The sequence below is a fragment of the Oryza glaberrima genome, chromosome 10 (assembly GCF_000147395.1).
Source record: "Oryza glaberrima chromosome 10, OglaRS2, whole genome shotgun sequence".
In the NCBI taxonomy this organism is placed as follows: Eukaryota; Viridiplantae; Streptophyta; class Magnoliopsida; order Poales; family Poaceae; genus Oryza; species Oryza glaberrima.
In genome coordinates this window covers 6,636,559-6,659,347 of record NC_068335.1, presented here as the reverse complement: position 1 = coordinate 6,659,347, position 22,789 = coordinate 6,636,559, and the positions used below count along the sequence as shown (strand labels likewise).

The following is a 22,789-nucleotide window of genomic DNA, read 5'->3' as shown; positions in this document are numbered from 1 at the left end:
ATAGTTGGTGATCTTATATCTTGTTTAGATATATTGTCTGTCACCTTTTGGTTCATATACATTTTGTTTGTTCGAGCTATAAGTTCATAGCTAGTGTTTTATTCCATTATCTGTCGAACTTTTTGGTTGAGACCGGAATTTCTAATCCTATACCGGAAGTTCCGATTTGCATCAAAAGTTCTCATCACTTTAATTTGCTATGAAGTTGTGATAATTTTTAGGAACGCCTATTCACTCCCCCCCCCCTCGGCGACATCAAGGTCCTTTCAGATAAGATGCCAGCCGATGCGCAGTCCGACTTAAAATCCAACTTGATCCCGCTCCAAATCCATTTTGATCTTCCTTCTTCTTCTCCAAATCTGATGCAAAATTCCATTGTTAACACTCATGGCCGGCTCTGTCGGCGAGGCCGGGGGAGGTAGCGATGGCGACGGTGTCGGCTCCGACACGCGTGGCGCTTGGGCGGTGCGCCGGCAGAGCACGGTAGGGCGGCAACGGGGGCAGCGGCAATCCCGCGCCGGCGCTAGCGCGGGGCAAGCGTGGCGGCGGCGCTAAGGTGAAGGAAACAGTGGAGGGGATGAAGGGAGGTTTCAGGATTGGGGGGTTAGTGTGGAACGTTTTACAAAAAACCCCTAATAGTTTACATGTTTACAACGCTACCCCTAGAAGCGGAATTTTTTCTTCTTCACGTTATATTTTTCTAGAAGACAATGGGGTTATACATAATAAATACAATGGGGTGTCCGGCGGTCCGAGGACGTATGTGATATTCTGTGCAAACAAGAGGGGCTTTTTTGAAAAAAGAGCCTAACACACGAAAAAAATTCGAAAAACACAGCAGTCTGGAAGCGGAAATGCTACTGGACGAGCGATCGCCCAGAGCGATCAGATCCGATCCCCCTCCTCCTCCATGTGGGTTTCTTTTTTGGCACCGCATTACTTTCCTATTTTAGTAAATTTATACACCTAAAGTTTGTACACCTCAAGTTTACACATCTAAAGTTTATACACCTAAAGTTTAGAGAACCAAAGTTTATAAGTCAAAAGTTTATATACCCGATTCAAATTTGAATTTGAATCCAAATATTTTTTATATATAGTATTTCTATACATCTAAAGTTTATACACCTAAAGTTTATAGACCCAAAGTTTATAATTCAAAAGTTTATATACTCGATTCAAATTTGAATTTGAATTATATCCGATTCAAATTTGAATTTGAATTCAAATATTTTTTATATATAGTATTTTATACATCTAAATTTTATACATAAAAAGTTTATAGACCCAAAGTTTATAAGTCAAAAGTTTACATACCTGATTCAAATTTGAATTTGAATTCAAATATTAGTTTATAGACCCAAAATTTATAAGTCATACCCATTTCAAATTAGAATTTAAATTCAAATATTTTTATATATAGTATTTTCTATACATAAATTTTTTTAACTTTGTTTTTTTATTTTTTAAAAAATTTATGGTGTAGTAGGAAAAGAAGAAAGGGAGGAGGAAGGAAGAGAGTAGAGTACAGAGGGAAGGGGAGGGGGGGTGATTGATCACCCGCCCATTAGCACCCCCGTCTGGAAGACGATGGGGTTATACGTAATAAATATTCCGGCGGTCCAAGGACGTAGGAGATATTCCATACAAAGAGGGGCTTTTTTAAAAAAAAGCAAAAAAAGCCCAACAAGCGTAAACTTCTCCAAGGAGACGAAAAAAATTCCGAAAAATGCAACGGTTTCAACTGTTAATAGCTAGTTATGGGCATTAATTAGATTTCACCTACAGCTGTCACACAAGATAGATAATTGTAGAACACCCCACAAGAATATCAGATTTTTAGCGATCTATTTTCTTCATCATTCACCAGGAGTTAATTCTTTCTGGACAAAACAGAAAATATGCCATCTCGGTCGATTTTACATGATCAGGTCTTCAAGGTGGCAGACAATGTGATTATGCATCCAACCAACACGGCAATCAGTAGTACTACAAACGCCATTAGAATGCTGAAACTGCTGCCATGCGTCTTCCTCGAACCATTCTGTCCAAGGTTCATCTCTTTCAGACCAGGCTCTGAAGGCGCTTTTGACAAAGCTCCAGGTACCACATCCCAAAACGATCCTAGCGTGGCAGCCGATGCACTTTCTGGTTCTACGATTGAATAGTTTCCCATATCTGCTTCAAGCGACATCACTTCCTTGCAGCGCTCCATGGCATCCTGCACATGTCACACATAAGGGTGTCAAGCAGCCAAACCAAACCTTATCATTTATTCTAGCCAATTGTGGATATGTTAGACAAACTAACATACTCACCACAAACCAACCAGCGAACAACATATAAAGTACTACTCCCTCCGTCCCATAATATAAGGGATTATGTCATTTTTTTGGTAAAAATTAAGGAAGTAATGCAATGACGTGATGGTACAAAAGGTGAGGTGAAAGAATAAAATAGTATAAAAGTTGGTAGATTGGGGAATAAACTAGTATAAAAGTGGATGGTGGAGAATAAAGTAGAGTGCATAAAAGTTGGTAGGTGGAGAATAAAGTATTGTCCCTGAATCCTAAAATCCCTTATGTTTTGGGATAAATTTGAAGGAGAAAATACCTTATATTATGAGACGGAGGGAGTACTACATAAGAATAATGTGTTCTAGAAGAATTGGAATATAATAGGCTTGACAATTAAGACAATTAAAAGGCCCCCTGTGCATTCAGATTAGCTACATGAAAAAACAAATACCTCCGTTGTTTCTGATTGTTGCAAGTAGTCACAAATATAGGAGCCAGCCAACCAAGGTATCAGAATTCTTCTAGGGAATGAGAAACTGTAAGGTACTCTGTATGCGAAAAGAAGGATGTAATCAGCTGCATACAATAGCAACATATCTGTTGTTCTATTGTAAATACAGGAAATCTTAATGCTTTAATTTAATATCATCAAGATATGTTCCATTGGACCATAACACCGAACAGGCCTGACTTCTTGAAAATGTAAGATATGGTTTGTGTACTTTGATTCACTACAAAATATAAATGTCTCATGGAAGATATGAAGTACCTCAACTCATGAAAAACAACTTGAGTGGCCTTCTGAGACAGTGAATTCTCCAAATTGTTAGTAGTAGAGTCATCATCTGCCTCATCTAGTATGATATCCAATCTGCTTCTCAGGCTTGTGATGATGTCCAGCTGAATACGCACAGGTCGACAGACAGCACAAAGCATTAATTAGTTTGCTGAACAGCGACGAGTGTTCGAGTAGTTCTATAAAACGATGCTTGGGACTAGAAATCAACCAATGCAAGGGAGATTCATGATATGAACCCTTTGGACATTATTCACTATTCAGTACCATATAAGGGAATCCCATCTTTAAAAAAATAATACGGCAGTGCCAAGTACCTCAGAATCAAAATTCCAGTAGCCATAAAGCTCCTTAACTCAAGACATATAGCTACATTACAGTCACAACTCAAGTTTCAGTATTTTTTTCCAGGATGAGATTCTTGAAATTCCCAATCCAGTGCTGAAATCCTAACTGAAGAGCCTGCTCACATTTTCACCACTAAATGCATTGCCACTTCCTTGATAATCAATCAGATTCAATCATAGAAGCTTAGCATGTGAAGGTGGTTATAAAGTTCTGGCTAGTCCATCATGGGAAAAAGTGACAAGGTGCAGTGATAAATAATGGAAATTAGTATATTATATCTACCTTTAGATCAGATATAACTTCTGCAATGGACTCTTTTGGGCCCAAGTATGCCAAGGCGCTGACAGATCCAGCAAAGAGAAGTAGCCCAGCAACACCCTCTAAACTGCATTCTTTAGTGCAAGCATTTACCATAAGGCTCCCATAATGACATAGAGAGAAACTGATCATCACATATAATAGGAAATAGCATTAGCTAGGGCACCTTCAGCCGGCAAATTGTTCTTGAAAGGCACAAGAAATTCAACGTTATGTGGCCCCTCCAAAGTGTTGTCCATGTCATCCAAAAACTAGTTGAAAATACATTATAACTATGAGAGGATGTCAAACACAAACAAAACTAGAGGACTCCAAAATTATAAGAGACAATGCAAATTATTCTGACTCGTAGTATTTTTTTTTCACTTCTCCAGCTGAATAAGGGCTAAGAAGCTGTGTAAATACCAGGACTCCATCAATCAAAGCTTTGGCATTCTGCACTTGCTTCGTGAGATGACTGATTGCCTTCGAAATAACCTTCTTAAAAGGCTCAGCTTGAACAACTGGCAGTCTATGGCAGTATGCAATGCAAATTATCATCAGTCAGAATGCGACAGAAGGGATCTCATTGCAGTACAGGGAAATGTACTATTGCCAAATGCATGGATTAACTAAAGTGCATGTAACACATTAAAACTGATATGCATAGTTGATTTTTTATGTATCTTTAATGTTTGATAGTCCAGAACACTTCATCGAATGGTGTTTTTCTAGCTTTGTGACATAAAGTAGACAAGAATTGTTGGATCTAAGGATGTGTCAGAATTCGAAAAGCAGTACCTTATCTCAAAATTATATGTGCATCTGAAAGTTTGAAGAGAAGCTAATAGTTTAGTATACTTGAAGTCACATGGCCTTAAACGTCCTGAGCTCATATCACATATACGACAGGCCCACCTGTAACACATCAAAATTTTCATTTTGTGTTATGAGGTGTGCATGTAAGCATGTACTGACTGCAATTTATCCTAAAATATAATAGCTTAACTCAAAATGCAGTTGAGCAGGGCAGAATTTGAAGAGCAGCATCATCGGTTGGCATACGAAAGAAGGAGAATTGTAATACCAGAACCACCATAACACTGAACTACACTAAATTTTTTTCATTTATGTCAACTGATTTGGTGATGACCAGGCTCACCAAGTGATAAAGCTTGATTCAAGTGCTAAGCGGACAACTGACCCCATATAACTTACTTGGAGAAGAATACAAAGTACAATAAAATCATCAGGCGTTAGGCCCAACCAAGTTGGAGTAGGCTATAGACAAAACGCAAGCCGAACCACATGAACCAAAAGGAAAAAGGAAGAACTAAGAAAGTAGAAATGGTACTAGTTAAAAAAAAAGTGATTTTCTAGCTCATGGTTCTAGAACATGGACAGTTAAAGAAGGAACCAAAGTAATGTAGGAAAAAAAATAAGGGAGAATTGTATTTATACCCCCACTTTCAATCTCAATTGTGATTTTGCCCTTACTTTTTAGGGTTTGCAGATTTACCCCTGTTTTTTTCTAAACGAAGTCACCGTTTGCCCCTACTTTAAACGGTAGTTTGGTGGTCACACAATATCGAGTTAAAGAAATATAAATGAAAAGAGAAAAAATATTTAGGAAATATGGGATTCCCAATCTACCCTTGAGTAAATATGTTTGGTCAGATTTGTTCTTCCACACCAAGGAATCCCCAAACTCTAGGGGAGAAAGAGCAGGTGGCGGAGGCGGCTCTGGTGAGCCAGCTCGGCAACACGAGCAGCAGGCAGCAGCGGTGGCTCCTCAGCGCGCCTCGACGCGAGCAGCAAGCCCTGGCAGCCGCTCCTCGGCAGTGTCATGAGAAGCAGGCGGCGGCGGCTCCTAAGCACACCTCGATGCGATGTGCTTCTAAGCGCACCTCGACGCGAGCAGCAAGGCGCGTTGGCGGCTTCACGAGCAGAAGGCAGCAGCGACATCTCCTCGACACTAGCAGCAATTGGCAGTGGTGACTCGCAGCGACGCGAGAAGCAGGCCACGGTGGCCGGTTGTCGACGCGTGCAGAGTAAGCCTCCTACTTCTTCAGTCTTCCAGATGCTATTGGTTCTCTTTTTCTTCCAAACATACTTTCTTGTGTGCACATCTTGATTGATCTTAAGAACAAACAAACTATAATATTGATGTATGTATCAACTTGGTTTTGCAGTTAGAGAAGCATTTGGACAGGCAAATACAGCTTGGAGTGGAGCACATGAGCAGGATGTAGCAGCATCGCGAGACAACGAGAGATTAGTCAAGAAAATGTTGTGTACAAGTTAGTTCCAAGTTTCATGTACAAGGGGTAAAAACACAATTATTTGTTCAGAAGGGCGGGCAAATCTGCAATAGAAGCAAGGATATAAATGTCTTTTGGTACTCAACTTAACACCGTTAACCCAACCATCCAAAGTAGGGGCAAATCTATTCTTCATTTCAAAGAAAACAAGGGTAAAAATGCAAACCCTAAAAAACGAGGGTAAAATCACAATTGAACTTCAAAATAGGGGTAAGAATGCAATAGCCCCAAAAAAATAAATAGTGGAGCACCTTCTTGGGCTGTAAGAAATATGAATGAGCAGTCTCTCATCAACACCAGTGCCATACAAAGGAGCTACCTGAGAAACAGCTCTAAGAACCTGGAAAATAGAAGAAGCAAATTATCCATTACATACAGGTCCATGCTGGTATCATTGGAAAAGAAGGGCGTGGATGCGAAAACAAAAGAAAACGGCATGACATAAAGATGCAACCTGACTCCCAAAACCCATAATATCAATGGAAGGAGAAGTTGGTACCTGTGATAAAACAGCAGGGGAAGTCGCTTTGAACGAAGCTTCTGACGCCCATATGTAAATACCTATGACGGTCATTCCTCCAAGAAGCATCCTCGAGACCTGTGCATTGATAGAAGATGATGTATTCAGATGTTTCCAAGAAAAAATAGGGGAAAGGGGGTCCGCATCTTACAAAATCGACCCATGTAAAGTAGGTATCATGAGTGAGATACTAAGGGGGTTCGCACCTTGCGATTGTAAAGTAGCACCTCAAGGTTTTGAGTTCAAATCTCTACATGAGCGAATTTCAGATTGGGTTATTTGAGGGCTAAATTCCCTGTTTAATACGCTAAGTTCCTAATTTAAAAAGGCTACATATATCTGGTTGGGCGTAGAGGCCAGGGAAAAAATACCCTTCTCTAAAAAAATAAAAAAAAAAGGGGTTCCGATTTGCAATACTATGGTGTTGTGATTGTTACAGGAGATAGTCAGATTTTGATATAGGAGAAAGACAATAAAAGGATGGCAGAGTTTTGGCATTGTGATACTACTTACAACTAGTAGTAGTAGTAAGGAACGTTAGTTGTTGTTACCTGGCGCGCGTGCTCGGCGACCCAGTCGACATCGAAGTCGAGCGACGAGGAGGCGTCGGAAGAGGCAGCTTTGGCGGCCTTGGGGTTGGGGGCCGCGCGGAGGAGGGAGCAAGCGGGAGCGCCGGAATCGGTGGGCGGCGTGGGGATGAGGGAGTAGGCAAGGGCACGGTCGGAAGAGGCGCTGAGCTTGCCGACGACGAGCCCCACCTGAGATTGTCAAGATCAAGATTAAGATCAAAATCGAATGAATCTGGCGATGGCTGCGGCTGCCGGCGATGAGAGAGTAGGGGTAAACCTGAGCTGGAGAGGCGGAGGCGGAGAGGGTTTCCTCCAATGCCTTGAGCTGCGCCTCCTCGCCGACCACTGTCTTCACCATCCTCTCCACAATCCAGATCCCACCTCTTCTCTTCTCTTCTCTTCTCTTCTGGGGAGGGGAAGGGTTGCCGGTGGGAAAGCGACGCCGCCGGTGGGGGGAGCAGCGGAGAGGGAGGCCGTTGCGGCTCAGCGGAGGAGAGAAGAGCGAAAGGACACGTGTTCCGCTCTGTTTCTCTCGGCTCCGCTCTCTCAGGTCCACTTGGGCCGCATTAGCTTCATGGGCCGAGCATGTGGACACTAGGCTTGGACCGTACATTTTGTGCCGGAAAAAGTACACCGAAGGTCCCTCAACTTGTTATCGAGTTACAAAATCGTCCCCCAACCGTAAAACCAGATATATGGCATCCCTCAACTTACAAAATCATTACTTTAGGTCCTTCAGTGGTTTTAACCCCTGTTTTATCCGACGTGGTGGTTGAGTCAGCGTGGGACCCACGTGAGCTCCACATGCCAGCATGGCCACAGCAGCCTCCTCTCTCTTTTTCCCTCTTCTCTCCCTCATCTATCTCTCTCCCTTCTCTACGAGGCGGGAGAGCAGGAGGACGTCTGCGGCCGGCGACGGGCGACGCGGTGACGGTGGGGGTAGGAGTGGTGGGGGAGGGGCGGCACGCGAGCGGTGGAGGAGCAGCATGTGGGCGGTGGGGAGATGAGCGGCGCGCAGGCTCCCCCGCCGGCCGTTGCCCACGAGGCCCACGAGGCGGCAGCTAGGGGACGAGCTGCGAGTGGGCTCGACTTCGACGACAACAATGACGGCCACTGTCGTCGAACTCCTCTAGGTCTAACAGCGACGACAACTTCGCTGGGTCTAAGCCGATGGCCACCACCGCCCAACTCCACTCCGCCAGCCGCCACTCCTCTCCCCTAGCCACCGTTCATCTGCCTCGTGGGCCTCGTGGGTGGCAGTAGGCCAGGGAGCCCACGCGCCGCTCCTCGCCCCGCAGCCCGCGCGCTCCTCTGTAACAGCCCTAGGTTCATAACTAGGTATTTAGAAGTGCTTTTGTTGTCCTTTAGATTTTATATTTACTATATTGCAATTTGATCATAGGCGATGACAAAGTTAACTCTAATCAGTAAAATTGAAACCACTTCTATTTGAACAATAACTTGAACAGAAGTGTACATGTATAATAATTTATTAAAATACTAGTTTATTTATCATCAACAAATATAAATGTTGTTGAATTTTTACTCTCTGTTTTGGCCTCCTAAAAATTCAAACCAACTTTTAGCCTAACCAATTTCATCTTTTCACCAGAATTAAAATATTTCGAATTTTTTTAGTGAAACTTTGAAAAATGGAAACTAGATGTCCAGGTCTATCTCCACACCAAAGGATAAAATTATATCACTATTATTTCTTGAACTAACTGAGTGTCATATTGGAAGATGTGTAAAATTGCTGAAAATTCCTAAAATCTGCCCAAATTCTTGTTCCACCTCTATTCCAGCCCTTACCTCTTATATCACCACGAGTTGGGCCCACTTGTCACTGACCTTGGGTGCCTTTTTAGCCCAAAACCCACCCTTGGGCGTTCTCCCCACCTCAGGACATAAGGTGGGCAGAAAACCCCTTCTTCTTCCTCCCCTTTCACTTCCCTTGCTTGTTCTTTCTTTTCCTCCCCAAGCTGAGCTCCCAACTCACTTCTCCTCCCCCAAATCCCATCAAAGAACCCAAACTCAAGCTCTGCATATTAGACCATAACAATTGCCATCATCTAAGCTTTCCATCCATCCTAACATCTTGCACATGCATCGAGAGTTGAGAGAGATCGAGAAGGAAGAAGAGAGTGGTGGTTTCAACCTGCAGGGCTGCAGCAGCAGCATTTTGTTTTCCTCCATTTGGTGAGCTTCCTTTTCATCCATGGTGCCTCTTTTGAATTCCCTCCATATTGAACATCTATAGTAACGTTCTATAGGTTGTCCACTCCATTGCTGCAACTAGAAGGTGGCTGCCACTCACCCCGAGTTCATCTCTTTTGATTTCGGTTGAAGAAGCCCTAGGCAACGTCTCTTGCCGTCAGCCCAAGACCTTGCTCCATCTCTTGCCATCAGCCCTAGGCCTTAGCCTCGCACGACCCTATGTCCATGTTGCTGCAATGTGAGCAAAGTCCGGTGGAAGTTGGAGAAAAGGGGAGTGAAAATAGAAATCGATTTCTGAGATAGCTTTTGAGCTGAAAGAGGTACGTGCTTTAAAAATTCATAACTAATTCATATGAACTCCGAATTCAGTGAACCAAATTTCTGTGGATTAAGAAAAATGTGATCTTCAATGTTGTAAAATAAAAATGACCAACTTTTGTACTGGTTTTCCCACTAAAAATATAAATAGCTATATGTATCCCTTGTGTGGTCTAGCTCTTAATAAATTCGTAAGAAATTATTGGTAAAAGCTAAAATTGTGAAACTAATTTTGTTGAGCTTATATTTTAGTACTCTTTGCTGTTGTGGTGTTGTTTTTGGCAAAACTACCTCTTAAATCATGTTTAGGAGTTTATTTAGCATTCCTATGTTTTTAACTTGTAAAATCCATAAATAAATAATGACAACACATATAGCTGTGAAATAATTTTTCTTAGGACCTGTGAGTGATGTACTTTACTCTAAGAATAATCATTATTATGAAAACTTGGTTTGTGTTGCAAGTTGCTTGTAATGCTCTAAAGAAAACATTAATATTTACAGAACTGCCATTTTCAGCACCTGAAAGCTTGTCATTTTCATATCTCCCAAACTATAAGTGATAATCTAGTGATTCTTTCACCTAAATTCAAGTTAACATGTGCTCTACCCACTATATTTATTTCATAATTTATTGATCATTTTGCATGTGCATGTTTATTTGGCTCTTATTCGCATATTGCTTCTTTTCGATAGATTCGGAGTTTCCGGAGAGTAACGAGCCATATCCCGAGGAGGATAGTGACTACCCTCAGCAGCAAGGCAAGCACCTAAGCATATAGAACCTATGTTTTCTCTAAAAATGATTTGGTTGCAATCTATACGTGTATATATATATATATATATATGCATGCATTGCCTAGATATTAATATTGTAGGTTTATGGTGTACAGGTAGAACCTATTTATGCATTTAGTTCTTGTGATATTGTTGTCCTTATACCCTATTACCACTGGTTGGGATTACTTGGGATGTCTTATTCATTAATGCTTAGCCATGCTTAGTGCTAATAGAACTATAGGGATGGACAATGCTATTAATTGTGGTATATAGAAAACTTGCATTATTGGGTATAAAACTTGAGCACTTACACTAAATAATGGTTGATGAAATATGTTGGACTTGGACGGGTGATAGGGCGATGATGGGAGGTGGGTTTCCCCTGATGCAAGTAGCCCCGTCTAGGTCGTTAAGGACCGAACATTTTGACATCTATTCAAGTACCCTTCTACTTACCACATGCCTTATTTGTGACCGGCTTGTCCTTTACTAGTTCTACTGTGATCATTTATACCACGTTGGAGAAACGTGAGGGCAGGTAGCCCTTTGGAGGGCCTCGGGTGCCTATGTTGGCCGGGGGTGCCTCCCGCGTGGCGTGCCCGCCTTTGTCACACCACACACGCATGTGATTGGTGTGTACCGCACTCGACGGGGTTTGTAGCTTTTGATCCTTGTTCATTTTGTGTGGGTCCAGTTGTACACCTCTGATCAGAGTATAATCTATTCGAATAGCCGCATCCTCGGTTATGGACATTGCTTGATGTGTATCTCACTCATGTTAGCATCAAATGTGGATTATTATGGATGGGATTATGTTTGATGGTTGTGTTGGCATGTTGTGCCATGTTGGTACGGACTTTGGTAGTCTATGGTTGATGACGAGAGCGCCGTTTGGGCTCATTTGCTTATACATTTCAGAATTATATTCTTGCTGTCCATAAATTAAAATGATGTAGATTTACTTGTCCTTACTTATTTTACTCATTAATTGCTCAATAAAATTAGCTTTATGCAAATGTTGAACCTAGAGACCCACTATAGGCTAGAAAGCTTGCATACTTCTCTCTCCCTTATGTATATATAATTTTGGGTAAGACTTGCGAGTACAATCTTGTACTTAACACGGTGTCTGCAATTTCAGGAGAGGATTCCGGTTATGAGTTATGTTTCTTATGTGGTCATTGCTCTGCCGAGGGCGGCGAGGGCAATGAGTGATCCCTTGCAGCTTGGCTCTTGCCCGGTTGGTTTGCCCTAGTGGGGTTGTGGCACCACCGGTATTATCTTTTGCTTATGAACTCTATTTGAGACTTCCGCTGCTATATTTATGTGTTGTATGTTGGGACCTCGGACCTTATTATGTGTCATGTACCTCGCTGCACTTTAACACTATTATGGTACTTGCTATGTTTATTAATTGCTTGCGATGAAAGTGTGAGGCTAGTCGCATTCCTGGGGACTAGCTAAGCATGAGTAACGGGTTTTGACCGCTTGAGATAATTGGGGATAGCGCTATGGATCGAGTCACTGGGGTATGCTTTTGGTCACCACCTTCGAGTGGTTGACGGGCATATGACGTGGTGGATTGGCAAGCTATCTTACGGTTATGTCTTGCGCTCACTACTCGACATTTCGGTTATTATAACAGAAGGTTGTCAACCGCGATCATGGACACATTGAGGATGAGTGGCTATTTATGCGTATATGGATCCCACTTCTCCAATAGTATGTGGTGGTCGCGTTGGACACTGGATGGTATAATACTCGGGGTGTCCACAGCGGTTGGTATTAGAGCAATGCCGACTGTAGGCTAGAGCTAAGTTGGCAATTTGAAAATGATTTGCAAAATATTCAACTTGAGTCGATTGTGAAAATCTTAGTATGTGTGAATCCTTTTTACTCCTCATCTCATTCTAGTGTTCTTTCTCACCTTATTCTCAGATTTTCCACTCATCTTGGTCTAATTTGGTTGACAAAATAAATTTATTACTTCTCCCATTCGAATATTAGACCGATAATGTTGAGGGAATTAAACTTTAATTCTCAGTTTGTAAGTACAATTAAAATGTGCAATAGTCACTCTAAAATGGTGCCTTGCTGTTCCTCATGTTGCTCTTAGTCTCCCAAAATTTTTTGACAAATTATGAACATGTTTTAAACCTCCAAAATGTCAAATAGCCAAATCTGGAATTTCTGCAACAGTCTGTAATCAAATAATTCTCCAGGACAAACTACTCACTACTTTGCTGGCAAAATCTTTCTGAGTTGGGCAACTACTCCAGGAACAACCACAAAAATGTTCAGAATTTTATCACTTCTGTAGCCCTCTCTAAAAATTCGTAAAGTGGCTGCTGTTTGGCAACTTGAGAAATTTCAGAACCTTGTTTCGGAAGAAGTAAAATATACCAACGTAAAAATTTGACCAAATAGATTGCAAAAGTGTACTCCTAGCTGAGAGACGCTCGATAGAAATGTGTTATATAGCAGTAGCGGCCAACTTGCAGTGTTGGTTTATTTGAATTTTCATGTTCCGGCGATTGATACGCTTTTGGCCTGCTATGTTGATCGCAATTGGAAAACTATTTTGGTTTATTGCTTCTTGTTCGAGCTTTAGTATAGGATGAGCACGATTGATTCTTAATGCTTCTTATTTGGTTGCCTCATATCATGCTAACATAACTTGTCGCATTTGTATATAATTGAATTGTGCATTTTTATTGTGCATTGAAATTAATTATGCAAACATGGACTTAGCTTCGCATGCATTTGTATTGTGCATTCATATTAAGTCGGTAACCTAAACTTAGTTTATTATGTACGATGCGTGCTAACTTTCAAGCCATTATCAATCCTTAGTTGCTCCCATCACTAATTATGTTTAATCTCATATCCATAGGATGACTCGTCCCAGCACTCGCTCTCAATCCCATGATGCTCCGGAGGGTTCCTGAAGCCGTGGTGATGAACCGCCACCTACCATGGCTGAGGTTCTTATGGCCGTGGAGCGTAACCGTGAGGCTCAAAACGCCGTCCTTCAGCAAATCGCAGCAAGTGCAGCCGCTACCGCTGCCCACATTGCCCAAGGTGCGGGCGGTGGTGGACACCATGCCGCCGGGGGACTCGCTGAATTTCAGCGTACTCAACCTCCGGTGTTCACTCGCTCCGATGATCCACTTGATGCTGATGATTGGCTTCGCACCATCGAGCGGAAGCTCACATCCTCCCCCTACCGCCCGCCCGCAGCTCCTCCCCTACCGCCGCTGCGTCATCCATCGCCGACTGCCGACGCCCTCCTCCTCTCCCGCCTTGCACTGTCGGCCTCGCAGAGAAGGGAAAGAGCGAGAGAGATGAGGAAGGGAGAGAAGAGGCGAAAAGAGAGAGGAGGCTGATGTGGCCATGCTGATATTTTGGTCCCACGTTGACTCAGCGACCACGTTAGATAAAACCGGGGTCAAAACCACCGAAGGATCTGAAGCGAACGGTTTTATAAGTTAAGGGATGTCATATATATCTAGTTTTGCAGTTGGGGGACGATTTTGTAACTCGATGACAAGTTGAGGGACCGAATAATTTTTCTTTTTGTGCCAGGCTTCGGCTTTTAGACGGGCTGCACCGCATGCAAGCTACCGGACCAAATAAGTTTTCTGTTGTTTTCCCGGCCTATTTAAATATATTCGATTACATAATCAGTTTTTACACCTTTGGATGATTTAAATTTTGTGAGAAAAATAAGATGAATATTACTCATGCATATTATATTATTTCTAGATTAGTGGAACTGAATTTATTTTGATTAATGTTGATCATGTTAGTAATCGTGATGTTTATTCCTTTCTCATTTCTCCTCGGGGTGATTTGAATTAGGATTTTATTATTATTCATGACTGTTTCCTTTACCATTTTCTGACTAATTTTGATATTGTTGAGTATTTTCATTCCTATCATTACGGTGTTTGTTTCTTGATTGCGTCTGTCAAGCGGTGATGTGGTTTAGGATTTTACTGTACTGGCGATTATCTCTGTTGTCATATAGATAACCACGTCACGTCGAAAGGCGTGGTTCTCTCAACTCTCAACAGTAGTTGGAAGTAAATACAATTGTATTGTTTAGTAAAAAAATTTTGGATCCTTGTTACATTGCCCTAGGGGGCTACTTATAGCCCTATTACAGACTCTCCCATTTTAGGGTCTGGGGTTTACAGGGAAATTTACATGGTTAACCTCATGATAGGGACATCTTTATGGGTACACAGTGTCTTTTGCTTATATAGGCTCTTAATGGGCCAAATGTTTCGGCCCAACCCTTGGCGAAGCCTTCGGAAGGTGTGTTGGCCCGCTAGGCTTCCTTCTGGTGAGATCTGATGCCTAGAGAAACCCGTCCCCATCGTGGCAAGGCTTTCGCCCTAGACCTTCGACCGTGTCTTCTCATGGCGAGGTCTGTCTTTGGCGAGGCTCGTAATCTCCATGCCACGGCTTTCGCCATGTGGCTTTCGCCCATGCCGTCTCTTCGATCTTCGCCGATTATCTCCGGTTCGCGCCTTTGATCGTCTCTAATTTCGGTAGGCCCGGCCGAAGGTCCTCGTGATACACCTCCAATAATTTCATTTCATTTTTTCAATAGAAATTTGTTGCATATACCTTAATATTTATATACACATAATGTCTTACCTCACAAACCTTTTTCAATAGAAATAAACTTGCCGAAATTAGATTTTTTTTTTTGAAGTATGGCCTTGCAATAAGATCTACTGATTAGAGTCCACACGCCATCTGTCGTCCGCGCGTGGCAAGACTCTACTCCACGCTAATCCATGTACGATTTTGAAAGTAAGATCGTGTGCTTGCCATGAGGGTTGAGAGAGAGAGAGCATCCTAAGTCTACATCACAGTGTTTTTTTTGCCTGTCCTGATTATTATTAGGTTTTGTGGTCAATAGTTAGGCCAATGAAAGATCTTATTGGTCTTGAAACAGTAATAATATACATGTTTCAGTGTGTCGGTTCCTTCTACCCGTAGCGAAGTACGGGTACTTTGTTAGTAACTAGAAAATTTCATTAAACACAAATTAGCTATCATTGATGAAATGTTCCTCATTTCGTTTAACCTAAAAAGATAATATCAAAACGTGGTATTGTATATAATTACAAAGTATGTAAAGTACATACTCCCATCATTTTCTTAAAATAACGTCCTGTATAAGAAACGTGTTTTAATATTTGACGTCCGAATACAACTTAAAAAACCTTTTTCCAACTTTGCTTCCCGACCATATACATCAGCAACGCCGCCGCCTGTGCCGCTCACGACGTGGGGTCGCCGGCTCGCCGCACCGCGCGCCCGTGGCTTCCTGCCTCCTCCACGTCCATTGCGCGATGTGGTCTCTGTTCTTCGTCGACAGGAAGCAGCAGTTCAGGTGCCTCAGTTTGTAGCTTCTCAGAGAACATTAGCCGGAGTTTTGAAGTTCTGAAAAAATCCCAGTCCTGCCAAGAGTTTTGAAGCAGTTCGTGCCAAGTGAAGTCCCAGGCTTGGCCTAAGTTTGAACCACCACCAGCAGATTCCAACATGCCAAGAACTGAATGTGAATTGACTGAATGTTCCTGAATGTACTGAGGTTATGGAGTACTTTTTTTAATGAATATTGAATTGAGATTGTAAATTGAGTACAGTAATTAATTGTGTCAACTGAGATTACTGAATCTTGAGTAAATGTGAATCGACTGAATATTCCTGACTTTACTGAGATTACAGAGTAGGAGTAATTTTTTGACTGAATGTAAATTGAGATTACTTTTTTTTTCGACACAGAATTGAGATTACTCGATGTTGAGTATTCCTGTATTAGGAGCAGTTCAGGTTCAGCAGACAGTTTCTGGGAGTAAATGTGACTGAATTAAGCAGATAATTGTGAAGTAAGCCTATATTAGTTGCCTTGAACTGGAGTACTCCATTCAGTTCAGTAGCACCGGAGTAGATGTGGTAAAGATGTTTTAGAATCAGATGTGATAAAAGTATTGCACAAAGATAAATGCGACTGAATTCAACTGACACTTTGTTGAGTAGAAGCCACATAGATGCCGAGTACCTAAGCTAGAAGAATATTGGTCTGAACCATGGTTAAGCACAAAAGATTCAGACCGACGTCCATACTGATTCAAAGACCAAGGTTCACACCAAGATCAACTTAATAGAAACACATATTCTACTGATTCAAAGACCAAGGTTCAGACAAATATGATTATTTCCATTCTCATTCTCAGGAACTTTATACTGATTCAGAGACCCAGGTACAAATATGATTATTTTTGTTCGCATTCTCAAAAATCCCCCCATTTCACTGATTAGGAACATTAACTTAACAGACCAAGATTCAAAATTTTGTAGAATTACTAAGATTCAAGCTAGTAGCTTCACCAAAATAAACATTCAGCAGATAATATTGGACAAACAGCAAATGTGACTGAATGCAGCGTGGCTCAATAAACCTCTTTACAGGTGGTTAAAAATCTCTAATCCAAATCAAACCTATTCTATTCAGTTTCTCCACCTGTTGAGAGTGAAAATGTTCCACGACCGTCGACCGCTGGGGAAGATGGCAAACTAGCCAGTGTCAAAGGTAGAGGGTGGGGCCGCTGCCGCGGGACTGCCGTCCGCCCTCCCCCGCCGTACTCCACCTATTAACCAACACACAAATGGACTACTGGAAACCAATGCAATCATGTTTGATATAAAGTTTAGAATATGAGCATGCGAATAAGTAAATGTCACATGCTTAATCAAAGATATCATAAAAAGTTCTCTTGCATATGTTGGACAATGTCTTCTCCATTGAGAATGGGCAATCCATGTTACTCCCAGTGGAGCCATTGGCGGTAGTGATCTCCCTGTATTGACATAATGATCCAAGATAAGTCAAGAGAGAGATGATAATGAAGCAGTAAAAAATGCACAATGAAATGCATAGCCCACCTTGCATTTACTGAGGATGAAATTAAAAAGGCAATTTTCCAAATGGAACATAACAAGTCTGGGTCCTGATAGATTTCCAGCTGAGTTTTACCAAGTTTTTTGGAATGTTATTAAATCTGATTTGTTAGATCTTTTTAAAGAGTTTCATAATGGTACTTTGCCTTTATTCTCTCTTAATTTTGGTACTATCATTCTTTTGCCTAAGTGTATGGAGGCCATGAAAATCCAGCAATATAGGCCTATCTGCTTATTTAATGTTAGGTTTAAAATTTTTACCAAAGTTGCTACTAATAGAATTATTGTAGTGGCACAAAAGGTAATTAGCCCTACTCAAACTGCTTTTATTCCTGGGAGAAATATTATGGAAGGGGTTGTTATTCTTCATGAGACTATACATGAATTGCATCGTAAAAATAGAAGTAGTGTAATCTTTAAGATTGATTTTGAGAAAGCGTACGACAAAGTACTTGGTCTTTTGTTCAACAGACATTGAGGATGAAAGGCTTTTCACATAAATGGTGTCAATGGATAGCTTCTTTCATTCAAGGTGGTCATGTTGGTATTAAAGTAAATGATCAAGTTGGAAATAACTTCCAAACCTATAAAGGGCTTATGAAGGAGATCCTCTGTCTCCGATTCTTTTTAATATCGTGGCTGATATGCTAGCTTTACTAATTAAGAGGGCTAAAGATGCTGGTCTGTTAAGTGGGGTAATACCTCATTTAGTGGATGATGGTTTATCTATTTTGCAATATGCTGATGATACCATCATATTTTTGGAGCATGATTTACAAGAAGCCAAGAATTTGAAATTGATTTTATCAGTGTTTGAAAAGTTATCTAGCTTGAAAATAAATTTTCACAAAAGTGAATTATTTTGTTTTGGTCAAGCAAAGGAATATAATGATCAATATTCTAATATCTTTGGCTGCAAGCTAGGTTCTTTTCCTGTTAAGTATCTCGGTATTCCAATGCATTTTAGAAAGCTTGGCAATAAAGATTGGAAGATTATCGAACAAAGAATTGAGAAGAAACTTAGTAGTTGGAAAGGTAAACATATGTCTGTGGGGGGACGATTGGTTTTGATTAATTCTGTTCTATCAAGTTTGGCTATGTTTATGATATCTTTTTTTGAGATTCCAAAGGGAGTTCTTCAAAAAATTGATTATTATAGATCACGTTTCTTTTGGCAAGGTGATGATCATAAGAAAAAATATAGACTAACAAGATGGGATATAATTTGTCAACCCAAAGACCAAGGGGGTTTAGGTGTTCATAATTTGGAGATCCAAAATAAATGTCTTTTGAGTAAATGGTTGTTCAAGTTAATAAATGAGCAAGGGGTTTGGCAGGACTTATTGAAAAGGAAGTATCTCTCTAACCATTCTATAACTCAAGTTGATAGGAAACCAGGGGATTCTCATTTCTGATCAGGTCTCATAAAAGTTAAAAATACTTTCTTGAATATGGGTTCCTGGATTGTGAATAATGGGGAACAAACTAGATTTTGGGAAGATAAATGGATAGGTAACGTGGCTTTTAAAGATAAGTATCCGTCTCTATATGCCATTGTTCGAAGGAAGAATTCTTCAATTGCTAATGTTATGAGATCTGTTCCGTTGAATGTTTCTTTTAGGAGAGCTTTGGTTGGTCAGAATTTAGCAAATTGGCATAACTTGTGTGCTTCTATTGTGCATATTCAGTTGAGTCAACTGAATGATTGTTTTAGATGGAATTATCATCAAAATGGTCAATTTACTGTTCGGACAATGTATTTAGCCTTAATAAACAATAATTATATTGAGAGAAACAAGATTATTTAGAAACTTAGGATGCCTCTTAAGATGAAGATCTTTATGTGGTACTTGCTTAAAGGAGTTGTATTAACTAAAGATAATTTGGCAAGGAGGAATTGGAATGGTAGCTTGAGATGTTGTTTCTGTATGAAAAATGAAACTATTCAACATCTTTTTGTGGAGTGTCATTATGCAAAGTTTTTATGGAGAGCAGTTCAATTTTCTTTTGGTCTTTACCTTCCTCATGGTATATCTCATATTTTTGATAATTGGCTTCTGGGGGTGGACAAAAAAAAGAAGAAAACTTGTTCTCATAGGAGCATCTGCTATATGTTGGGCTCTATGGTTGAGTAGGAATGATGTCATTTTTAACAAGTCACCATCTATTTCATATATGCAGGTAGTTTTCAGGGCAACACTTTGGCTCCGGTCTTGGGCACAACTACAAAAGTGTGAGGAAGATAGTGAGCTTTTAAAGGCTGCATGCCGTATTCTTGAGACAACGGTTATGCAACTTTTTGTCAATTTTGGATGGAGGTTCACAAACAGAATTCAATAATTGTGTACTCTTTATCTTGGGTTGGCAGTCTTTAGGTTGTTTCTTATTAATGGTTGGTTTCATCTTTTAAGTTTCTTTGAACTTCACTCATTTTGTGTGTGAGATTGTAATAATTGGCTATAGCTTTTTGAGCAAAGACCGGGATGCTCTATTCCATTATCTAAAAACAGCCCACCTTGCAATGTCCTCCATATGAGCAGGCCCAAGATAGTATTTGTTTCCTACTGGATCAGGAGTGGATATAAAGCTGCACAACCACCAAGGTAACCGAGTTCAATAGAAATTTAACATGCTATAACATGGTATTTTAAATCATAAAGTTTGGAGCCCTTACAATAGTCCTGTCACTTTCCTTCAAAGAATCAAGGAAATTCATCAATAGGACATGAGTTATGAAAACAATTCACTTTGTTTTCTAGAATAGTGACTGCTGCAAAACATCTAAATCTGCAGAGATCTTCTGATCATTCTCATAGCCTTCTTTCCTTCACAAATCCAGCCACTCTTTCAATCTACAAACAAGGGGAAATAAGCACTGCACCTCCATTGCTTCTTGCCATTTTTTAAGGCCCGATTTGACACATTATGCGATTCCCCACTGTAAAAGTTCATATCAAAATGTAAATACAGCAGATATAACATTTATAAATGAATTATTACAAATGATTAATAAACAACTCTGAGGCAAAGACAAAGTCTGGATATAATCATATATATCAGGATAATGATTTCAGGTGTATGTCTGTCGTCTTGGATGCTTGAGAATATGTCCTGCACCTGTATGAGTGTGATGAATTAAGGCGAATGAAATGTATTTGACCCAAAAAGAAAAAGAGGCATTTGACATAATAGCGTATGCATTGAATAATCAATTCCGCGGGGTAGGTCAATGCCTGCTTGCGAAAATGAATTTTCATAGGCGGGGGTGTCTTAATAGGCCCGCTTGTGAAAGGAATTTTTGCATGCAGGCGTCTTAATAGGCTCACTTGCAAAAATAAGTTTTCGCAGTTGAGGGTTTCTCTCTACCGCATGCACATTGTAGAATCAAGGAGTTGACTTTGATTTTGTGATGAAAATATTGGTGGTTTGCTAATGTTAATTTTGAGATTTTGTGAGATGGTTGATTTTATGAAGTGTGCAATTTCGGTTGACCCTGGCGGTCAGACCGGCTGAGTGCCGCCGGTCAGACCACAGGTGTTACGGCGGTTAGACCGGCTGGCCCGAGGTCTGACCGGCAGGGTCCTGTTCGTGTTCGGTTTCAGGTTGTTTTATTGGATTTGGATATTTCCTTCAGGGATTTGGCTTCTAAATGGTTTCTATGCATATGGATACTGTTGTTATACTAATGTGAGTCAAGTTGGGATGAACATGGGCTCGGAATATAGTTTCTTGGTTGTTGCATGTGCATGAGTTGCTTGAGGCCTTGGGGGAGTGTTGCCAGTGATAGATCGGAGTCAACATAGGAGAAGTTGATGTCCAGGGTCAAGAGATCATGCGGGATACTAAAGGCTAGAGAACAATGCACGTGGTGATGAAGAAATCCATATGGTATACAAGAGGGATTGTGTACGTATGGAAAGAGAAGTCGAATTTGGAAGGGAGTCCGAATTCGGGAAGTTTGATTGAGATAAGGAAAGAGATGAGTTGTTTACTTGCAAGAGAGGGTTTCCTACATGGGTTAGGAGTCCTAAGTTGTGTTAGATTCGTGGGCTTTGCACAGCCTACCTCATGTATAAATAGAGAGAGAGCGTGAGGATTTCTCATTCTGATTTTGATTGTGTTTCACACCTTGCAACTGCTAATGAGATTTGGAAAGCTTTGAATAATTTTCATACTGGATCTACAAACATTAAGGAGTTGCGAAAAGATGTTTTCAAAAAGGACTACATTAAATTTGAGATGAGTTCTGGTGAATCTTTGGATGATTATTTGGGGCGTTTCAATAAAATTTTGAGTGATCTTAGATCTGTTGATGATTCTTGTGATGTTAACTATTCTCAATCTGAGATTGCTCGTCACTTTATGAATGGTCTTGATATGATAGTTTGTGATGTTAAAGTGACCTCTATTCAGGAATCTGTTGACATGAACACTTTGATTTTGGATGTTCTTTATAGTAAATTGAAAACCTATGAGATGAATATTCTTTCAAAAAGAACAGATTCGAAATCTACTGTTGTGGTGTCTTCATTTGGATCTTCTTTGGATACTTCTCCTAAGGATGTACTTGTTATTTTTAATGCCTTGTCCAATGATCAACTGGAAGAAATCAGTGAGGAGGACTTGGTTTTGGTTGCTAACAGATTTTCTCGAGCTATAAGTAATGTTAGGTACAGGAAAAGAGGAGGACCACCTCGTTGCTTTCATTGGGGAGGACTTGGTCATCTTCGATATCATTGTAACAAGCTTGGAAGGAATCCAAAAGAACCTCAAGATGATATCAAGAACACCAAGCAGAACAAGAAGCAATTCAAGAACATGAAGATGAAGAAGTTCTATCAGAAGGCGCTTGATGAGGCATTTGCGGCTGTTCAAGAATCAAGCGATGTTGAGTTTGAAAGTGATGAAGATGATGACAAGGGGAACAAAGGCAAGAATGATGTTTGTCTCATGGCTAGAAGCGTGGATGAAGATTCTGACTGTGATAATGAGGTAACTCATACTCCTAGTGTTGAATATCTACAAGAAGTGATTGCTAGACTTGGTTATAAAATTTCTAGATTTGAGAAAAAAGATTAATCAACATGAAGCTACTATTGAATCTCTTAATGCTGAAAATCCTAGAATAAAATCTCTTGTTTCTGATAATGATGAATGTAAGTCTTGTGAGGTTTTATTTGAGGAGAGTGAAGCTGTTAGAGATGTTAATAGGTCTCATGTTAAAAAGATTAAGAAATCTGAATCTTGTCTTGCTATGAGTTTTGCCATGAACACTAGATTGGTTGATGAATTGTTTTTGACTAAGAGATTTTTGAATAAATGTCAAATTGCTTTGTTTGCTAGTTCGA

The 22,789-nt window shown here is 40.6% G+C and overlaps 1 protein-coding gene and 1 pseudogene across 1 annotated transcript; one reads left to right on the top strand and one right to left on the bottom strand.

The window, feature by feature from the left end:
* Positions 1 to 1,706: 1,706 nt before the first annotated feature.
* LOC127753394 (uncharacterized) lies at positions 1,707 to 7,651 on the bottom strand. Its single transcript, XM_052278880.1, has 11 exons — positions 7,426 to 7,651; positions 7,131 to 7,337; positions 6,559 to 6,657; positions 6,311 to 6,399; positions 4,540 to 4,656; positions 4,165 to 4,270; positions 3,926 to 4,010; positions 3,724 to 3,833; positions 3,067 to 3,197; positions 2,749 to 2,845; positions 1,707 to 2,221 (listed from the first exon to the last, which is right to left on the bottom strand). The coding sequence occupies exons 1-11, from the start codon at positions 7,504 to 7,506 to the stop codon at positions 1,928 to 1,930; spliced, it is 1,416 nt and encodes a 471-aa protein (XP_052134840.1). The 5' UTR covers positions 7,507 to 7,651; the 3' UTR covers positions 1,707 to 1,927.
* A 1,601-nt stretch (positions 7,652 to 9,252) lies between these two features.
* On the top strand, positions 9,253 to 11,678 carry LOC127785641 (uncharacterized; annotated as a pseudogene).
* The last annotated feature ends 11,111 nt before the right edge of the window (positions 11,679 to 22,789 follow it).